The 22,644-nt window shown below is 44.1% G+C and overlaps 1 protein-coding gene and 1 pseudogene across 1 annotated transcript; one reads left to right on the top strand and one right to left on the bottom strand.

Annotated features, from left to right (window-relative positions):
- LOC140112320 (uncharacterized) overlaps positions 1-15,633 on the bottom strand; it is a 28,853-nt pseudogene extending 13,220 nt beyond the window's left edge.
- A 550-nt stretch (positions 15,634-16,183) lies between these two features.
- On the top strand, positions 16,184-21,117 carry LOC140112321 (uncharacterized). Its single transcript, XM_072132453.1, has 2 exons — positions 16,184-16,268; positions 20,243-21,117. Exons 1-2 carry the CDS (start codon positions 16,184-16,186, stop codon positions 21,115-21,117), a joined length of 960 nt encoding a protein of 319 aa, XP_071988554.1.
- The last annotated feature ends 1,527 nt before the right edge of the window (positions 21,118-22,644 follow it).

Here is a 22,644-nt window from a genome sequence, read left to right as displayed (position 1 = left end):
AATCTCCTTGTTGTGTTACTCAAACATTTCTATCCAGCCGCTTATTCTCTGCCATTTCCCAAAGCCCCAATAACTTTATACATCACAGAAGTAACATACAAGCCTCACAGATTCTTACAGCTAAAACTACACGACACATATCATAAATGTCACTATATACTGTATACAGCCAAATACACAGAGAACACAACCACACAGCGCGGCCTCCTCTCCTGCCTCTCCTGGGGACCCAGTAAAGTGGACGCTACCACCAAAAATCCCATAGAAATGTGGAAACTCCGGCTTTCTAAATACCGTATTTTCCGGACTATAAGGCGCACTTAAAAGCCTTGGATTTCCTTGGAAATCCAAAGTGCGCCTTATAGTCCGGTGCGCCCTATGTATGGCACAGGGCAGCGGACCATACTTACATAGGTCCCCGCTACCGGAGACCGGAGACAGCAGATCTCCAGCGGGAACTGCAGACCACACGGCACGAACAACTTCTGCCGCGTGGTCTGCAGTTCCCGCTGGAGATCTGCTGTCTCCGGTAGCGGGGACCTATGTAAGTATGGTCCGCTGCCCTCCTCCACCTCCCCCTCACCTTCCCCGCGTCGCCGCGTCTCTTCTCGGCGTCGCGTCCTGTCGGGTCTCCGCTCGGCCCCCGGACCTCCGCCACGCCCCCGACCCTGCGCCTTATAGTCCGATGCGCCTTATATATGGAATTATTACATATATAAGGCGCATCGGACTAATGCGCCTTATATTCCGGTGCGCCTAATGGCACGGAAAATACGGTATTCAGTTAAAGCACAAAAAATGATTTGACCTGGTTACAAATCAACTAATCCACAAGGAATATCAGAGCTGTCAGCGGGAGCCTCGTTCTCTCGCACTTCACCTCATTGGGGCAGATTTACTTACCCGGACCATTCGCGATCCAGCGGCGCGTTCTCTGCGCTGGATTTGGGTCCGGCCGGGATTTTTTAAGGTAGTTCCTCCGCTGTCCACCAGGTGGCGCTGCTGCTCTGAAAAGCATCGGAACGCACTGGAGTTCACCGAACCGGGCTGAGTGAATATAATTGCAAGCTCCGCGACAGATTTTTTGTTTTAAATGCGGCGGTTTTTCCGAATCCGTCAGGTTTTCGTTCGGCCACGCCCCCCGATTTCCGTGGCGTGCATGCCAGCGCCGATGCACCAAAATCCGATCGCGTGCGGCAAAATCCCAGGGCAATTCAGGGGAAATCGGCGCAAATCGGAAATATTCACGTAATACGTTGGGAAAACGCGAATCGGGCCCTTAGTAAATGACCCCCATTATGTTTTTTTTTCATTGTTTTTTTTAACCATGCCAAATACATTTTTGCATTTTAACTGACAATTTTGGGTGCTGGAGTCTCCACCTGTACATGAACTACATCTTATTGTCCTATTCCTGAGTTGCCATTTTCCCAGAGCCGCCATGACAATTTCTTCGTAGAAGGATCACACTGGGAACTGGTTTCATGTTACAGGGGTATATTCTGCCCTGGAGGAGTATAGTTTGGCCTCGGCAATTCCATCCCTAAACATATACTCTGGTCTGGGTTATTCCATACAAAGAGTTTCCATGGCCCAGCACACGGGATTTATGTCCTGGATTGTGGAAACTCTTTTAACCCCTTAAGGACGCAGCCATTTTACAGCTTAAGGCTCAGTCCCATTTTTTGGATTCTGCCTTGCGTCTCTTTATATGGTTATAACTTTTGAACGCTGTTACTTATCAAAGCAATTCTGAGATTTTTTTTCCCCCACATGTTGTGCTTCATGTTAGTGGTAAATTTTGGCCGATAAGTTTTGCGTTTATTTACAAAAAAATGAAAAAATTTGGAATTTTTAGAAAAATTTGCCATTTTCGAAATTCTAAATCATTGCGTTTTCAGGCAGAAGATTTACCACCTAAATAAGTTGCCGAATAACATTTCCCATTTGTCTACTTTACATTTTCATAATTTTTGAAATGTTTGGATAATTTATTTTGACGTCACGCGGCTTACAAATCGAATAGCGATTTTCCGTATTTTCAGAATTTACTCTTTTGCGGATAAATACTGCTTGAAATCAAATTTTACATATTTAGCATTAAAACCCCCTATATAACCAAGCCATTTTCCAATCTGCCCCCGCAAAGTATCAGAAACAGCATTTACAAAGATTGTTAACCCCTTGAGATCTTCATAGTAATTGAATCAAAATGGAGGGGAAATTTACAATGGTCAAATTTTGTCGGATATACGTTCATTTAGTCCTAAAATTTACACATTTCCAAAAGATAAAAAGAGAAAACCCACCATAAAATTTGTTCTTCAATTTCTCCTGAGTGCAGCGACCCCCCACATGTGGGCATTACTTGTGTTATGGGGGCACAGCGAGGCGCAGAAGGGAAGGAGGGACCTGCAGCTGCCAGGATTTTAGTTTCCTCATTGGCCCCTTTTGTAGGCTGTAAAATTTTCGCTTTTCCGTTATTTGGGCCATGTGACGGCATTTTTTTTGCGGGATGAGATGCTTTTTCCAGTGTTACCATTTTGGGCTTGGTTTCTTCTATTGTTGAAAATTTAGGAATTTTTTTTGAGGTCACGAGTAGAAAAGCATCAATTCTGTACAGGATTTCTTACTTCTTTTTTTTTTCGTGTTCACCGTATAACCTAATAATCCTGTTATCTTTATTCTATGGGTCGATACGATTACGGGGACCAGACATGAATATTTTTTCTTATGTTTTACTAAATTTGCCAAATAAAACCCTAATGTGGGGAAAAATCTATCATTTTTGCATCGCCGTCTTCCAGGTGGCAGAACATTGTTACTTTTTTGGCTACAGAGCTGGTTGATGGCTTGTTTTGCAGGACATGTTGTACTTTGCAACAGTATCATTCTGGAGTACATATGTTTTTTTGATCACTTTTTATTCCATTTTAAGTGGGATTCAATAGGTAAAAATCATAATTTTTGGCTGGTTTTTAGAGTTTTTTTTACGGCGTTCATCGTACGGGTTCAATAGTTATTTAGTTTTATTCTACGGATTGTTACGGATGCGGTGATACTATATGTGTGGGGTTTGTGTTATGATTTAGACTTTTTTGAGCGTTATATGTCTCTTTATATGTTTTGCAGGTCATCTGATTGCTTGTTCATGATAATATCCTGCAATACTTATGTATTGCAGGGTAATATTATTATTATTATTATTTTTACTTTTATTGGAAAAAAGCGTATACAAAATACAGTATAGACATCCTTTTTCAAATATAAGACAGCATAAAATTGTCAACAACTAATACAATAAATACAATAACTTTTCTGTTTGAGTTTGACAGCCGGTCTTCCAATACAATAACTTATTGGGGCAGATTTATCAAGTGTCTGTAAGTCAGAATATTTCTAGTTGCCCATGGCAACCAATCACAGCTCAGCCTTCATTTTACCAGTGCTCATGAATATTTTAAAGGGGAGCTGTGATTGGCTGCCATGGGCAACTAGAAATATTCTGACTTGCAGGCAGCTTGATAAATCTGCCCCATTATGTTCTCTTTGCCAAATATATCTGTCATCTCTCTTAACAATACATTTGAATGTATAATGTCCCTCTTAATCCCTAGATCCAATGCTTTTAATTATAGAAACCCATCCCCCTCCCCTTCCCCTCCCACGAGCCCCAAACAAAAAAGAACAAAAGAGAAAAGGAGAAGAAAAAAAAAAAAGTGAACAAAAAAGAAAAGACTCTCTCTCCCCTGATTCCCCAGCCTTAACAGCAACCTTCTCGTGCACCTAATATCCTATCTTCCTCTCTACAAAACGTTTTATTTATCCATGGCCGCCAATCAATACGTATTTTTTCTATACCGAAATCCCCTCTCAGTGTTTTAGCGAAGCCATCAACTAGGATAATATTATTGACAACCCGCTGCCGCATTCCAGTTGTCGGAGTATCTTTAGCCATCCATTTTCGAGCGAGGCAGAATCTTGTGGCAAATAGTAGCCTTCGTCTAGAATACCCAAGACACAAGCCTGTAATGTATCGTGGATGGTAACATTGAAGATCTACTTTATCTCCACCAATACCCCCCTCCAGAAAATTCTGATCCTTGGACAAAACCACAACAGATGGATGTCATCTGCCTCCTCGAAACCGCATCTATTACAGTGGAAAATCCTAGCCCCAAATCTTGATAATGTTTGGTGTGTAGTAGATTCGATTCAAGATAAACAATTGGGCCTGGCGATGGGCGGGGATAGTGAAGACCCTCCTCACATCTAAGAACACCTTTTCCCGAACATTTTCCTCCAAAATCCCCACCTCTCCGACCCATTTATTTATTATTCTCTTTAAGTTATTACCTTTCTCATTCGCGGGCCAGCATCTTAATATCTTATAGCTTTTGATTTTAGTGCCTAGCAGGCCGCATTAACCTTCCAGGAGTGGGGGTAGCTCCTCCGGGGCACTCACTGACCTATCCAATGTTTTCCACCAATGTTTAATTTGTAAATATGTATAGTATCCCGCAATGCCAATCTCATACTCCTGCTGTAGTCGCTGGAAAGATTTGAAAACCCCATTGTCGAAGAATTGTTTAATATATTTTACGTTATGTTCCACTTCCTATTACCCCATATAGGGGATATTGATAGGAGACCTGTGTTATTAGATTGGAACTTAAGCTCTTTCCAAGTTTCTAGCATCAGATGTAAGGTCGGGAAAATAGTTTCTATTTTAGGTACTCTCCAGATTTCTGTCTCAAGGGTTTCCAAAACATTATATCCATAGATCTTTAATTGAGGATTGCAGGCAGATGCAAAGGGGGTTTTGTCCCAGACCGAGATATACTTTGTCTGGGAGATAAGAAAATACTTTCTCAGGTCTGGTAGTCCAAATCCCCCCTTCTCATATGGCTGTTGCTCCGGTTTAGCCGTGTAACCACCACCTTGTATTTTAATGCAGTGAATATGTGCTTTCTCCTTGTTATCCCTAACAAGGTTAGCCAACATTTTCCCCGAGGCATTTGCCTGCAGGCCGCTTTTTCTGGCCTGAGCCGAAATTTTCCTATCTGCCTGATTTTTTAGCAGCTCAGTGTAACACTGCCGGGATTCCTCCCAAGCCTGTCTATTAACTTCAAACGGCTGCCTGAGGAAAGCCTCTTCTAATTCCTTTAACCCCCTATTTAATTGTGACTTATAGTGCCATAATTGTGCTTTGTATTCCCCCCTTATAAAGGGTTTTGCCGTGTCCCAAACTATGTCTTTTCCTGCCGAGTCTTCATGACGTGAAAAAAAAGATTCCAAATTATTAATAAATCGGTCCTGTCGACCTAACACCCCTAACCACGTGGGAGAGATTCTTATCTCATTAGACTTATTGGGGGTCATTTACTAAGGGCCCGATTCGCGTTTTCCTGACGTGTTACCCGAATATTTCCGATTTGCGCCGATTTTCCCTGGGATTTTGGCGCACGCGATCGGTTTGTGGCGCATCGGCGCTGGCATGCACGTGACGGAAATCGGGGGGCGTGGCCGAACGAAAACCCGACTAATTCGGAAAAACCGCCGCATTTAAAAAAACAAAAATTGGTTGCACAGGCCATACTCACATGCACCACGATGAAGACGATGAACTCCGGGGCACCTCGGCGGACTTCGGTGCAGCAGCGCCACCTGGTGGACATCAGGCGCAGGACCTTCATGAATCGCATGAAGACCCGAACGCTCGTCTGAGAAGCCGCCGCTGGAACGCGAAAGGACCGGTGTACACCCAATTTTATAGAAACTTTCAGTGGTGCGTGATCCGAGACCCTTCTAAGCCCAAATGTGATCTTTTCAGTTAGATTTAAGGCCTTACTATTGGTCAGGGCCATATCTAACCGAGAAAACACCTGATGTGATGACGAATAACATGAATATTCCCTTTTTCCTGGGTGAAAAATGCGCCAAGTGTAAAACCAATTAAATCCACTGATCAATTGAAAAAGTGAGGAATTGTTATGTGTAGATACCCTCCCCATTGCAGGGTATTAGCAGTGTCAGCCTATGCACATGCACGTCACAGACGCCATCTTAAAGGTACTGCCTTCAGGCTTCTCTGGGGTCCCGATCGGACCCCAGAGTTGCCATAGCAGCGATCGGCGCCACCGAAAACGGCGCGGGGGCGCCGATCGTCGGAGTAAGACCCCCAGAAGGCATGTTAAATGCCACGGTCGCATTTACCGCGCCATTTAACGGGTTAAACACCCGCGATCGGAGCCCACTCCGACCACGGGTGTTTACCGCTGACATCCCGTGACCCCCGATGCCAGTTCAGCCCTGCACAGGAGCCGAACCGACATCGGGGGTCGGGGGATGTCAGCGGTAATCAGCAGCGGTAAGCTGAACCGGCATCGTCTCTGCGCAGTAGCTGCTACGGGACTAATGAGCTGCTATTAGCGGGACTCAGCGCAGTACAGCTACGGCGCAGAGTGTTAAGGGGTTAATGGAATAAGCTGATCCTGTGCACTGAAAGAAACAGAGGAGCCACTTCTATTAGCTACTCACAGGGGTATTACATACAAATACTAAGTACCTCTGGGTCAGACTCTACCCAGGTTTAACCCGGGACAGGGTTATTATGGTCTGTAACTAATTGAAATTTCACAAGGAATAAATATATCTCTAGATGTTTCATATTTCAGACTTTGTGCCGTTTTTGGGGATTGCACGGCAGGTATTTAACAGGAGTCTGCACTGGGATTGTGTCGCATGCGATCGGATCGTCTCCATGCGACACAAATTGGGGGGCGTGCCGTCTGACGTCTGAGCACGGGATTCAACTTGCAAATTGTATCGCAAGACAATGCACTTACATGCACCAGGAAGCAGAAGGTGAACTCCGGGGACCTGAGTGGGGAAGCGACACATGCAGGATATTGGGTGCACGATCTTAGTGAATCGCGGCAGAGTACATTCTCGTCAGTCAATGCACTTTCGCTGAACTCCGCGGACCAGGTAAGTAAATGAGCTGCTTTGTAGTAGGATATTCCCTTATTCCGGAAAGTCATTTCCAGGACATGGCAGTCACATGACCCTGGGAGCCGTCACGTCTGCAGGGATTTGCTTTTCCCATTGTTCAGGATGTTGAATTACACATTCATCCTTGTAAACACTTGTCAATGAAGTTTCCATTACAAAGATGCCTTATTCATTGTGGGAGGGGAGGATGATCCCATAACAAAGGACAAAAATACTCAGCCTCAAAGCAGCACCAACTCCCTTCATTTACATAAGGGAAGTTCTTTCACCATTAGGTGAATTGTCGCTCTTTTAGTGATTACTTGGAGTGAGGTTCACATCTGATAAGGCCTTGCTATATACTATATACTATATACCCTCACAGAATTCACACATAAATATCCAAATTAACCCCCTCCTGTCCCCAGAACATAGAGGAAGCTGTAACCTAAAAAGTAAGAAAATAAATTAAAAACTGCAAAAATGAAATGTGGCAACAATCATCATTTTCTGTTCCTCAATAGTTGAGCTTGTTATTTATTGAAATGCATGTATACAGTATATACACATTCAGCGGCTGGAGGGGTCGCCCACTGACACAAACAGTCTATAATGTTAAGGGTAGGTTAAAGGGGTCGTCAAATTAGGCCCTATCCTTAGCCTAATTTACTGATTGGTGGGGCCTCAGTGATGGGACCCCCACAGATCATGAGAACAGGGGTCCGATGTACCCCCGAGATGTGCAGAGCAGCTGATCTCACAAGTGTGCCCCCCCCCCCCACGTTACTCTCTATGGAGCTGACAGAGATTGCCAAGCGCTGTACTCAGTGATCTCCATCAGCTCCATAGATATAAAGGGGCCGCCCCATCCACTTACTACAACCAGACAACCCCTTTAATGTGAACATTGAGAGATAGAACATCAAAAAATCAAATCCAGAAATCACATTGTATAAAATTTATTAGCATTCTGCTGAGATAAACAAGTATTTGATCTCCTACCAACCATTAAGGGTTCCGGCTCCTACAGACCAGTTATTAAAATATGGATGGACTACACAATGACTCGTGGGGCATCCGTGATCATGAGGAAGGTGAGAGATCAGCCTAAAACTACCGGGTAGGAACTTGTAGCAGCTGGGACCACAGTCACCATGAAAGAAGTAAATGGCTTCTCCCCTGTGTGGCTTCTCCCTAGTGTGGCTTCTCTTCTGTATAAAAAGCTCTAAATGAAAGTTACATTTTTGTGACATTCTAAATATAATTTTTTCCCTCTCTCTGTATATTTTCTATAAAATATTTAAGAATATGAAAATGATTTTTCAGCTGTGTGAATTCTCCGGTGTTGTAACAGATTTATTTTCTCAGCAAAGCATTTCCCACAGTCTGAACACAACTATGGCTTCTCACCTGTGTGCATTCTATGATGTGCAGCAAGACCTGATTTGTGAGCGAAACATTTTCCACATTCAGAGCATGAAAATGGCTTCTCCCCTGTGTGAATTCTCTCATGGCTAACAAGGCTGGATTTCAGAGTAAAACATTTCCCACATTCTGAACATGAAAATGGCTTCTCCCCTGTGTGAAGTTTCTGATGTTTTACAAGTTCATATTTCAAACTAAAACTTTTACCACATTCGGGACATGAAAATGGCTTCTCCCCTGTGTGAATTCTCTGATGGTTTACTAGTTCTGCTTTCATTCTAAAACATTTACCACATTCGGGACATGAAAATGGCTTCTCCCCTGTGTGAAGTTTCTGATGGTTTAAAAGATCTGCTTTCATCCTAAAACATTTACCACATTCTGGACATGAAAATGGCTTCTCCCCTGTGTGAATTTTCTGATGGCTAACAAGGCTTGATTTCACAGTAAAAGATTTTCTACATTCTGAACATGAAAATGGCTTTTCCCCTGTGTGAGTTCTCTGATGGTTTACAAAATCTTTTTTCCACCTGAAACATTTACCACATTCGGGACATGAAAATGGCTTCTCTCCTGTGTGAATTCTCTGATGGTTTACAAAATCTTCTCTCAACCTAAAACATTTACCACATTCGGGACATGAAAATGGCTTCTCCCCTGTGTGAATTCTCTGATGGATAACAAGGTTTGATTTCACAGTAAAAGATTTTCTACATTCTGAACATGAAAATGGCTTCTCTCCTGTGTGAGTTCTCTGATGGTTTACAAGTTCTCTTTTAGTAGTAAAACATTTACCACATTCTGAACATGAAAATGGCTTCTCCCCTGTGTGAACCCTTTGGTGTAGTATAAGATGTGCGTTACTGGGAAAACATCTGCTGCATTCAGAGCATGAAAATGGCTTCTCCCCTGTGTGAATTCTCTGGTGTCTATAAAGATCTTTTTTCTCTGTAAAGCCTTTGCCACATTCTGAACATGAATGTCGCTTCTCCCCCGTGTGAATTCTCTCATGTTTACAAAGATTTCTTTTCTCTCTAAAACCTTTTCCACATACTAAACATAGATATGGCTTCTCTCCCGTGTGAATTCTCTCATGTCTAATAAGTAATGATTTAAACCTGAAACATTTGACACATTCTGAACATGAAAATGTCTTCTGCCCAGCGGAAGCTCTTAGTTGTCCGTCTCCTCTTTGGCGGCTTCTTTTCTTCCTCTTAGTCTGGGATGTATCAGAACAGAAGCCCAATGTAATAGGATCAGATGATGGGTCATTGCTGGGAAGGGCGGAGGGTAAATCCGTTTTTCTGGCGCCATTTTTATATGTATCTTGTGTAATCTCACAATCATCTGCTGTGATATCTGTAGACATCAGATGTTCCTCTGAGCTCTGGGCGATGGCATCTGCCGGGAATAACAGGATCAGTGATTATTACGCTGATAAAATCTCTCTCCTCTAGAGAGGAGAAGATTTCACGTTTGTAGAAGTAATAAAAAGTGAAAAACACTAAAGTTTAAACATTAGAAGAAATAAAAAATAAATAACTAAAAAATATAAGTCCCTAAAATGTCCCTTTTCCATAAAACACCAAAAAACACAAACACACAACCCCCCACATATTTGGTATTGCCGCATTCGTAACAATCTTTACAATAAAACAGAATTGTTACTGGACCCGCACAGTAAACTCTGCAAAAAAACCCGCAAAAAACGTTCCGAAAAAAATAATTTTTAATTAATACCATTAAAAAAAATGCTCTAAAAAGTGATAAAAAAGTTACACACCCTAAAATAAGACCACTAAAAAGAACAAAGCTTCTCGCAAAAAATAAGCTCTTAACCAGATTTGTCAGCCGAAAAATGGGGTAAATAAAGAAATTATATAAATGAGGTATTTTCGTGATCGTGGCGACCCATAGAATAAACACCCCCACCCCCAAATAAAATCTTCCTAAAAATCAATGATTTTCATTTCCTCCACCAACAAAGAGTTAATAAAACCCCACCAATTAGCTATAGATGCCCCAACATCATGTATCAGAAAAGTGCATCTCATGTGGTAAATAAATAAGCCCCTATAGGTCCACATTAAAAAAGAAAAAAAAATGATAGTCTGTACAATGTAACAATGTAAATCTGCTCTGGATGGCGCCTCCTTCCCTTCTATGCTCCTCCCCCTGTTCTATGCTCCTCCCCTTCTATGCCCGGCCGTGCGCCCGTACAGCAGGTACCACCACATATGGGGCATCAGCACTTGGGAGAAATTGGGTATCAAACTTTGTTTTCATTTAATCCATTGCAAATGATTAATTTTCCACCCAAAATGAGTGTACAGGCGGTCCCCTACTTAAGAACACCCGACTTACAGACGAGCCCTAGTTACAAACGGACCTCTGGATGTTGTACTTTCGCCCTAGGTTAAAATAATCAGCTGTAACAGATATCACAGGCGTCTGTAATGAAGCTTTATTGTTACTCCTGGTTCTTATGACAATCCAACATTTTTAAAATTCAGTTGTCACAGAGACCAGAAAAAATTTGGCTGGGGCTACAATTATAAAGTATACAGTTCTGACTTACATACAGATTCAACTTAAGAACAAACCTACAGACCCTATCCTGTATGTAACCCGGGGACCGCCTGTATTGTGAAAAAATATTACAATTTGTAGACCGCACCTCCATTTTGTTTTAACCACTGAAAAACACCTAAAGGGTTAACAAACTTCTTAAAAGTAGTTTTTCATACGTTGTGGGGTGTAGTTTCCATAATGGGGTCATTTACGAGTCTCGCTATTATTTAGGCCTCTCACAGTCAATTAGAAGCTGAGCAGGTCCCTATAAATAAGGGTTCTGGTGATTTTCCAAAAAAATTGAAAAATGGCCCCAAATTCTGAGCCTCATAACATTCCAGTAAAATATGTGGAATCTTAAAATACCTTCCAACATAAAGCAGACATTTGGGAAATGGAAGTTATGAATTTATTTGGGTGCTATGACTATCTGCATCAAAAGTAGAGAATTTAGAACTTTGAAAGTAAAGATTTTTTCCAAATTTTTGCCGAATTTCGTTTTTTTCATAACTGAACACAAAAGATTTCATCCAAACTAATTTGAAGTACAATGTTTCACGAGAAAACCATCTCAAAATCCCCGGATATCTCATAGCGTTCCACAGCTATAACCACTTATAATGACACAGGACCTTTTAGGGGCCGCGTCCTAAAGGCCAAAATAGGCCGAGTCCCGAAGGGGTTAAGACCCTCTGATGACGACTATATTAAGACATTTCTTTATAAAAAGCAAAAATCTGTCTTGTCCAACATCTCAGTTTTCAATGTAAATTGTGTATATTCTACATTTTGATAGGATTTTATCCTTGTGTCCCAAGGTAAGTTATTAGTCAACCTACACTATACCCCTACATCCCTGCACCCCTATACCTCTACATCCCTTCACCCCTATACCTCTACATCCCTTCACCCCTATACCTCTACATCCCTGCGCCCCTACACCTCTACATCCCTGCCCCCTATACCTCTACATCCCTGCACCCTTATACCTCTACATCCCTGCACCCCTGTACCTCTACATCCCTGCACCCCTACACCTCTACATCCCTGCACCCCTGTACCTCTACATCCCTGCACCCCTGTACCTCTACATCCCTGCACCCCTGTACCTCTACATCCCTGCACCCCTATAACTCTACATCCCTGCACCCCTATACCTCTACAACCCTGCACCCCTATACCTCTACAACCCTGCACCCCTATACCTCTACATAACTGCACCCCTACACCTCTATACCTCTACATCCCTGCACCCCTACACCTCTACATCCCTGTACCCCTAAACCTCTACATCCCTGCACCCCAATACCTTTACATCCCTGCACCCCTATACCTCTACATCCCCGTACACCAGTACCTCTACACCCTGCACCCCTATATCTCTACATCCCTGCACCCCAATACCTCTACATCCCTGCACCCCTATACCTCTACATCCCTGCACCCCTATACCTCTACATCTCTGAGCCTTTATTCCTCTACATCCCTGCACCCCAATACCTCTACATCCCTGCACCCCAATACCTCTACATCCCTGCACCCCTATACCTCTATATCCCTGCACCCCTATACCTCTACATCCCTGCACCCCTATACCTCTACCCTGCACCCCAATACCTCTACATCCCTGCACCCCTATACCTCTACATCCCTGCACCCCTATACCTCTACATCCCTGCACCCCTATACCTCTACATCTCTGCGCCTTTATTCCTCTACATCCCTGCACCTCTATACCTCTACATCCCTGCACCTCTATACCTCTACATCCCTGCTCTCATATACCTCCACATCCCTGCACCCCAGTACCTCTACATCCCTGCACCCCTATACCTCTACATCCCTGCACCCCTATACCTCTACATCCCTGCACCCCTATACCTCTACATCCCTGCACCCCTATACCTCTACATCCCTGCACCCCTATACCTCTACATCCCTGCACCCCTATACCTCCACATCCCTGCACCCCTATACCTCTACATCCCTGCACCCCTATACCTCTACATCCCTGCACCCCTATACCTCTACATCCCTGCACCCCTATACCTCTACATCCCTGCACCCCTATACCTCCACATCCCTGCACCCCTATACCTCTACATCCCTGCACCCCTATACCTCTACATCCCTGCACCCCTATACCTCTACATCCCTGCACCCCTATACCTCTACATCCCTGCACCCCTATACCTCTACATCCCTGCACCCCTATACCTCTACATCCCTGTGCCCCTATACCTCTACATCCCTGCGCCCCTATACCTCTACATCCCTGCACCCCTATACCTCTACATCCCTGCGCCTTCATCCACACACTCTTCCCTATAGTATATCAGGTACAATTTATTCTGTAACACAGATCTATTATCTGGCCCATAACCCTGAAAACACAATCACCAATCAGGTTTTAGGACACATTTTGGGGAAGAGGAAAGAAAGGAGAACAGAGGGGGATCAGTGCTAGAAAGTAATGACTGATAAGTCCATCAGTTCTCACCATCCTGGGGGTCCCCGGCCCCAGTGTCATGTCCTCCTTCCCAGGCTCCCTTCTCCTCCTCCTCCTCCTCCTCTTCTTCCTCCACCTTGGGGATCATCTTCTCCTCAGTGTCACTTACATCCATGTTAAACTTTGCTACTGGGAAATAAATATGGACATCAATATCTCATGTAAAAATATTTCCCTCCAGAGATACATTAATTTCTGGTGAAGAATAAGAATTTCTATAAGAAAAGCCCCTGGTAAAACATCTACACACCATTCAGTCTATAGATACATACATAGATCTGCTCCGTGTCCAGTCAGGGTCTCAGTCCAAGCTCCTCCAGGTTCTTCCTCCAAGAAGTTCTCCTCATGTGAGTCCTGCTTGGGTCTCTTATAGCCCTTAGTCTCCCCTCTGGGAGATGCCCCCCCCTAATGGTGAGAGAACTTCCTCCCATGTAAATGAAGTGCGTCGGTGCCACTTCCTAATCAGCCGGGCCCAGCACTTGTGACGCCTCCATTGTTCTCCTTTGTTATGGGTTTATCATCCCCTCCTCAGACAACTGTGAGCAGGATGTGTCTTTCTCATGGAGCTCAATAACTTCATTTACAAGTGTTTACTAGGCCGAATGTCTCTGTGTGATTCCCATCCTCCACCTTAGAGAATGTGTATAAGGGATGGTTATTGTTGTCTCTTCCCCTGGTTCTAGGCCTTTCCCATTGTTTCTGTGAGAGTATCGGTCACATCTTACACTTTCATGAATATAAATCTATGTATCTGATATTTATACATCACCACAGCTCAGCTTCCATATTGTCCTCTAATCACAATTTACCCCCAGATCAGATATCATTGTGTCTGTGCCAGTTTTTCTGTCTTTGGATCGTGCACGTGTATGTTTGAAGTGTTTGCACCATTTTTGTGTTGCGGCTGTAAGATGTAACTGTGTAACTTTCCATAGCAGCGCCGATCGCACCTGATAAATGAACACGGTGACGCGTCGCTATGAATTATCCGGCACAACCTGCACAGGAAGAGGAAAACTGCACCGGGGCTGATGACACCACTTTTATATATCTGGTTCAATGTTATCATCTTTTCCCCAGTTGATGAATGTTGCACAATTTTTCGGACCTCAGAATATACGTAGAAGGACATTTGTTATTGTGTTTTATTAAGGCTCTAGATGTTCTTCATTCATGTCCAGTTTTGGGTTCACTCTCAGATAAATGAACTTTTACCGAGTTCTGAAGCACAAGATGTTGCCAAATATGTCAAAGATACCAGCAATATGTTACCACGTGTAATAATGTGATCTGCCCATAACTCCTCCTTGTATCAACCCATCTCCAACCTATTATTCTGGACCTATAAGATAAAGATATTTGTGTGGGGTCTTTCAGATCTCCGTAGATGCAGCAAACGATGTCTGTGTCTTTGCATCATCTAATCTCCTTGTTGTGTTACTCAAACATCTCTATCCAGCCGCTTATTCTCTGCCATTTCCCATAAGCCCCAATAACTTTATACATCACAGAAGTAACATACAAGCCTCACAGATTCTTACAGCTAAAACTACAGGACACATAACATAAATGTGACTATATACTGTTTACAACCAAATACACAGAGAACACAACCACACAGCGCGGCCTCCTCTCCTGCCTCTCCTGGGGACCCAGTAATGTGGACGCTACCACCAAAAATCCCATAGAAATGTGGAAACTCCGGCTTTCTGATTATTCAGTTAAAGCACAAAAAATGATTTGACCTGGTTACAAATGAACTAATCCACAAGGAATAGCAGAGCTGTCAGCGGGAAGCCTCGTTCTCTTGCCTCCATGACAATGTATTCGTAGAAGGATCACACTGGGAAGTGGTTTCATGTTAGAGGGGAATATTCTGCTCTGGAGGAGTATAGTTTGGCCTGGGCAATTCCTTCCCTAAAGATATCCTCTGGTCTGGGTTATTCCATACAAAGAGTTTCCATGGCCCAGCACACGGGATTTATGTCCTGGATTGTGGAAACTCTTTTAATGGAATAAGGTGATTAAAAAAAATGAAATAAAAACTAAAATCCATAGTAAATTATCACAAAGTAATAGCTGTAGCTAGGAAATCCCTCTGACTTACTCATGTGCCTTGTAATGATGAAGCTCATTATCTCCAAACACTTTTATCTTAATAATTGCCTTCAATCATCTGATGAGATGCTGGAGAGGGAAGTTTTACACGGGATGTTCACAACCATAATCACTGTCAAGGAGCAGAGTCTTCTAACATGGATGAAAATAAGACCTTATAGTATGATCTTCCCAGTAAGTCACGTGCATGGAGGGATTTGCATTCCCTATTGTTCAGGATGTGAAATCAGTAGGGAATCACCGGGAGACATTCAGCCTAGTAAATACTTGTAAATGGAGATATTTAGCTCCATCGGGAAGTCTTGGCCACATTTGTTTGGGAAAAGGGAATGATAAACCCATAACAAAGGAGAACACTCAGGGCATGATAAGTGCTCGGCCTGGCTGATAGCAAACGTCACCGACACCCTTCATTTACATGGGGGGAAGATCTTTCATCATTAGGTACGGTATCTCCAAGAGGGGACAGACCAAGGGCTATAAGAGACCAGAGCAGGACCCACATGGGAGAACTTCTTAGTGGAAGATCTTACTGGAGGAGCTTGGACTAAGAGACTGAGACACAGAATGGAGAGAGAACAGGACCAGATATGTGCGGAGGAGGGAGTCTGGGAAGGAGGACATGACGCTGGGGCCGGGGACCCCCAGAATGGTGAGAACTGATGGACTTATCAGTCATTACTTCCTAGATCTGATTTCTCTTCTGTTTCCCTTCCTTCTGCAATTATCCTTTCCCATAATGTGTCCAAGAAACTGATCTGTGATAACGTAGTCAGGGGGAGAGGAGGCAGTAATCTCCATACATGTGCAGTGTATATGTGCAGTACATGTTCTGATAGTGTGTAATGTATGAGGTTATGTGTATCCATGTGCATATGTACAAGCAGGGGCGTGCAGGGGGATTTCAGCTGTGCAGGGGGATTTCCCCACTCTCATCGCTATCTACATCCTCAGGACGTAGATAGCGATGAGCACTGTAGTGGTGAAGGAGCCGTCAGCTCCATTCACCACTGCAGAGAGCAGGAGACGCGATGACCCAGCGTCTCCAGCTTCTAGCAGCTCACTACAGCTGCCGGGAGCAGGAGACGCCGGGTGATGACGTCACCGCACCACAGTCCTGCAGTCCAGCCGGAGGGAAGACACGGGTGAGTGTCTGAGGGGGGGGAATTACTTGTGGCTGGAGGCTATGAGGAGATGGAGAGGGGGAAGGGGGGGCTGGGGGGAACTTTTTGGAGTCTGTTAATAACATTAAGGAGACTGTGGGGACTACTACAGGGGGTTATGAGGACATGGGGGGCTGTGGTCAACATTACAGGGTACTGTGGTGGGCATGAAAGGAGGCTATGAGGACATGAAAGGGGGCTATGAGGACATGAAAGGGGGCTATGAGGACAAGAAAGGGGGCTATGAGGACAAGAAAGGGGGCTATGAGGACAAGAAAGGGGGCTATGAGGACTTGAAAGGAGGCTATGAGGACATGAAAGGAGGCTATGAGGACTTGAAAGGGGGCTATGAGGACATGAAAGGGGGCTATGAGGACATGAAAGGGGGCTATGAGGACATGAAAGGGGGCTATGAGGACAAGAAAGGGGGCTATGAGGACATGAAAGGAGGCTATGAGGACAAGAAAGGAGGCTATGAGGACATGAAAGGGGGCTATGAGGACATGAAAGGGGGCTATGAGGACTTGAAAGGAGGCTATGAGGACAAGAAAGGAGGCTATGAGGACAAGAAAGGGGGCTATGAGGACAAGAAAGGGGGCTATGAGGACTTGAAAGGGGGCTATGAGGACATGAAAGGGGGCTATGAGGACTTGAAAGGAGGCTATGAGGACATGAAAGGAGGCTATGAGGACTTGAAAGGAGGCTATGAGGACATGAAAGGGGGCTATGAGGACATGAAAGGGGGCTATGAGGACATGAAAGGGGGCTATGAGGACATGAAAGGGGGCTATGAGGACATGAAAGGAGGCTGCGGAGGACATGAAAGGAGGCTGCGGAGGACATGAAAGGGGGCTATGAGGACATGAAAGGAGGCTGCGGAGGACATGAAAGGGGGCTATGAGGACATGAAAGGAGGCTGCGGAGGACATGAAAGGAGGCTGCGGAGGACATGAAAGGGGGCTGCGGAGGACATGAAAGGGGGCTGCGGAGGACATGAAAGGGGGCTATGAGGATATGAAAGGGGGCTGCAGAGGACCTTTTTGGGGGCCATGAGGACATTACAGGGGGTTGCAAAGGACATTACAGGGGCATTTTTGGTGACATACAGCTGCCATAGGAGTCCCCGGTATGGTGAGCACACTTTTGCGCCACCGTGCCATTGCCGGAAAAAAGATCTTTCTGGAAAGTACAGTCTGGCTGCACGACTTCATATGGAGAGGGGAGGAGTAAGGAACATAAGAACATAAGATGTCTGTTTGGTAAACTCCCCAGGGGTGACCAGTGGTACATATGCATTGGGGCCCGTGCCCCTGATCTTTTGCGACCCTAGCAACGCCCCTGTGTACAAGTCATGGATCTAAAAATGTGTATACATAAACTCTTGTACAACACAACATATTCTACTGCGCTATTTCATATTCATGAAAAATATTGAGCTCTGTATTTTTGCCTGGGATTAGGGTTAGTTGTACATGTCAGCATTATTCACCTGTACCACGTATAGCAGTTTTATCTGTGTGTACAGCTAGTTGGCTCTGGTGTCTGGGATGTTTGTGGTGTGTTGCATTTTTTCGGTGTCTGTGCTCAAGGCCTCCATGGACATTATCTGAATCCATCAGCTTAAAGTGTAACCTTAATTTCACAAATATTTCCTATAGGTGCAGAGGTATAGTGGTGCAGGGATGTAGAGGTATAAATGTGCAGGGATGTAGAGGAATAGGGGTGCAGGGATGTAGAGGTATAGGGGTGCAGGGATGTAGAGGTATAGGGGTGCAGGGATGTAGAGGAATAGGGGTGCAGGGATGTAGAGGTATAGGGGTGCAGGGATGTAGAGGTATAGGGGTGCAGGGATGTAGAGGTATAGGGGTGCAGGGATGTAGAGGAATAGGGGTGCAGGGATGTAGAGGTATAGGGGTGCAGGGATGTAGAGGTATAGGGGTGCAGGGATGTAGAGGTATAGGGGTGCAGGGATGTAGAGGAATAGGGGTGCAGGGATGTAGAGGTATAGGGATGTAGAGGTATAGGGGTGCAGGGATGTAGAGGTATAGGGATGTAGAGGTATAGGGGTGCAGGGATGTAGAGGTATAGGGGTGCAGGGATGTAGAGGTATAGGGGTGCAGGGATGTAGAGGTATAGGGGTGCAGGGATGTAGAGGTATAGAGGTGCAGGGATGTAGAGGTAAAGGGGTGCAGGGATGTAGAGGTATAGGGGTGCAGGGATGTAGAGGTATAGGGGTGCAGGGATGTAGAGGTATAGGGGTGCAGGGATGTAGAGGTATAGGGGTGCAGGGATGTAGAGGAATAGGGGTGCAGGGATGTAGAGTTATAGGGGTCAGGGATGTAGAGGTATAGGGGTGCAGGGATGTAGATGTGTAGGGGTGCAGGGATGTAGATCGATAGGGGTGCAGGGGTGTAGAGGTATAGAGGTGCAGGGATGTAGAGGTATAGAGGTGCAGGGATGTAGAGGTATAGGGGTGCAGGGATGTAGAGGTATAGGGATGTAGAGGTATAGGGGTGCAGGGATGTAGAGGTATAGGGGTGCAGGGATGTAGAGGTATAGGGGTGCAGGGATGTAAAGGTACAGGGGTGCAGGGATGTAGAGGTATAGGGGTGCAGGGATGTAGAGGTACAGGGGTGCAGGGATGTAGAGATATAGGGGTGCAGGGATGTAGAGGTATAGGGGTGTATGGGATGTAGAGGTATAGGGGGCAGGGATGTAGAGGTATAGGGGTGCAGGGATGTAGAGGTATAGGGGTGCAGGGATGTAGAGGTACAGGGGTGCAGGGATGTAGAGGTATAGGGGTGCAGGTATGTAGAGGTATAGGGGTGCAGGCATGTAGAGGTATAGGGGTGCAGGGATGTAGAGGTATAGGGGTGCAGGGATGCAGAGGTATAGGGGTGCAGGGATGTAGAGGTATAGGGGTGCATGGGGTGTAGAGGTATAGGGGTGCAGGGATGTAGAGGTACAGGGGTGCAGGGATGTAGAGGTATAGGGGTGCAGGGATGTAGAGGTATAGGGGTGCAGGGATGTAGAGGTACAGTGGTGCAGGGATGTAGAGGTATAGGGGTGCAGGTATGTAGAGGTATAGGGGTGCAGGCATGTAGAGGTATAGGGGTGCAGGGATGTAGAGGTATAAGGTTGCAGGGGTGTAGACGTATAGGGAAGGTATAGTTCTGCTTTGTGTTCTGCATGAGCAAAGTTCCTTTTATCCACTGTCCTATCACAGTATAAAAGTAAGATATAAAGCCTGAATTATAATTATAATATAATAAGGGTTTTAAATTGAAATCAGATCTGTGCTTAGAGTTTACACAGGAGAGAAGTTTTGTTTTTGTGCTCAAAATGTGGCAAATATATGACACTGAATTCACAGCTGATTAGACTTGAGAGATGAAATAGAAATGGTATAAAATATTAATATCATCAGAGATTTGATCCAATTTGACACTATTGTCCCCAGCAGATAACGTCACCTCCGGCTCAGAGGAACATCTGATATGTCCTGATATTATAGCTGATGATTCAAGCTCAGCCCTTCACAATGATCTATCATCGGATTCTGGTACATTGGGCATCGGTTCTGAGAGATCACAGACTAATAGACATAAAAGAACTCACCAACGAGATGAACGTCCAAGAAGTCACCCCAGGGAGAAGCCGTTTTCATGTTTAGAATGTGGAAAAGATTTTAATCACAAATCACGCCTTGTTATACATGAGAGAACTCACACAGGAGAGGAACCATTTTCATGTTCACAATGTGGCAAAGGTTTTAATCACAAATCACATCTTGTTGTGCATGAGAGAACTCACACAGGGGAGAAGCCATTTCCATGCCCCGAATGTGGCAAATGTTTTATTCGGAAATCAGTTCTTATCGAACACGAGCGAATCCACACAGGGGTAAAGCCGTTTTCCTGCACAGAATGTGGTAAATGTTTTATTCAGAAATCAGCTCTTATTACACATAGGAGAATTCACACAGGGGAGAAGCCATTTTCATGTTCTGAATGTGGCAAATGTTTTTCTCTAAATGGGGTGCTCAAAATACATAAGAGAATTCACACAGGGGAGAAAACATTTTTGTGTTCTGAGTGTGGCAAAAGTTTTAATAATAAAGCAGATCTTGTTAAACATGAGAGAATTCACACAGGGGAGAAGCCATTTTCATGCTCACAATGTGGCAAATGTTTTATTCAGAAATCGGGTCTTATTGAACATAAGAAAATCCACACAGGAGAGAAGCCGTATTCATGTACAGAATGTGGGAAATGTTTTACATGGAAATCACATCTCAACAGACATCAAAGAATCCACACAGGACAGAAAGCATGTTAACGTTCAGAAAGTGATAAGTGTTTATATAATGAGAAATAAAAGAAACCACACGGGGAGAAGTCATGTTATTTTTTTTTTATCAAAATTTGTAAATGATTTATAAAGAATTATATGAAATGTATCAACCAATAAACTACAGGCAGTCCCCGGGTTACATACAAGATAGGGACTGTAGGTTTGTTCTTAAGTTGAATTTGTATGTAAGTCGGAACTGTATACTTTATCATTGTAACCCCCAGCCAAATTTTTTTTTGGTCTCTGTGACAATTGAATTTTAAAAATGTTGGATTTTCATTAGAACCTGGATTCATAATAAAGCTTCATTATAGACACCAATGTTAATTCCTATAGCTGTTTATTGTAGCCTAAGGATAAAGTACAGTAAATTGGCAACATCCAGAGATCCGTTTGTAACTAGGGGTCGTATGTAAGTCAGGTGTTCTTAGGTAGGGGACCGCCTGTACACATGAAAAAAGTTGGAGGACTTCGACAATCGTAATACATATACAGAGAAGCAGAGAAAAATGTAGATAAAGGAACCACCTGAATTTTTACCTAAGTAACAAAGAACATTGGAGGGAATTTTTTATTGGCTTTCTACCCGTTTTTGGCAGATTTTTTTTAGCCATATTTATGAGGTATCGCCGCCACAATATTGTTCCTCTTCACAATCCTCATGCCTTTTGTTTGGTACCTGAATTTGGGTGCAACTTGTGAACCCAACGCGTTTCCTGTGCTTCTAGGTTCCCAACACTTTTTTAGCCACATTTTTTAGCATCCAATTAGACAAGCTAAAAGCTGTTGACCAGGTTCTATTTCACCTACATAAATGTGGAGCAAGTTCAGAACCTTTTCGGTTGTGTGCCAAGTCATTCAGCTCCTGTGCCAAAATCTAACATCCCAATCTAAAAATTGGACAATTTGTGCTCCGGAATACCAGACCTTTCACCGCTATGAATGAATGCCCCCATTGTATTCTATCAGTGAAGTTTATGTAAAAAGAAGCCAAACTTATTCAAATAGGCCCACAGACTCTTCTTGTATTCAGCACCACATAGTGTGAGGATGGACTCTGCGTGTTATGGAAATCCATTCCCGGATTTGCTCCTCAGCCCTCCCCAACATCTCCACACACTTGTGACGTCCCACCGGTTTTTAATCTACAAATTCACTTGCCTTTATTTTTGACATTTTTAGGTTCTAATTGATCAGAGACATGGCCATTTATGATCCCCGGTTAAGGGGGCTGTTCCTCAACATGTGGGAGCCATATTGTATTCAGAATATCACCCTAGTCCATGTGTCTCCAGTAGATGTTACTTGTGGGTTAAGGTTACTCTCTGGGCAATATCACACTATAGGATAACGCCGAGGTGAGGTCCATAAGAACACACAAATATCATAAAGGTCCTGGCACCTCTAACTCCTAATACTAGGTTAAATATCAAGTACCTCAATATCATTGTCCCACAACCACAGTAGAAACTCTCTTGCCACAAGTATCTCTCCCTTATCAAGGTTCTTCTC

The sequence above is a fragment of the Engystomops pustulosus genome, unplaced genomic scaffold (assembly GCF_040894005.1).
Source record: "Engystomops pustulosus unplaced genomic scaffold, aEngPut4.maternal MAT_SCAFFOLD_693, whole genome shotgun sequence".
Taxonomy (NCBI): Eukaryota; Metazoa; Chordata; class Amphibia; order Anura; family Leptodactylidae; genus Engystomops; species Engystomops pustulosus.
The sequence above is the reverse complement of the archived record's forward strand: the minus strand, read 5'-3'. Positions and strand labels throughout refer to the sequence as shown.

What these genes read in the sequence shown, in the direction of transcription:
- LOC140112321 (XM_072132453.1), top strand. Translation starts at nt 16,184, where the DNA reads ATGGAGAGAGAACAGGACCAGATATGTGCGGAGGAGGGAGTCTGGGAA. An exon ending in GGCCGGGGACCCCCAGAATG is followed by an intron (nt 16,269 to 20,242) that starts GTGAGAACTGAT and finishes TGTCCCCAGCAG; the next exon opens with ATAACGTCACCTCCGGCTCA.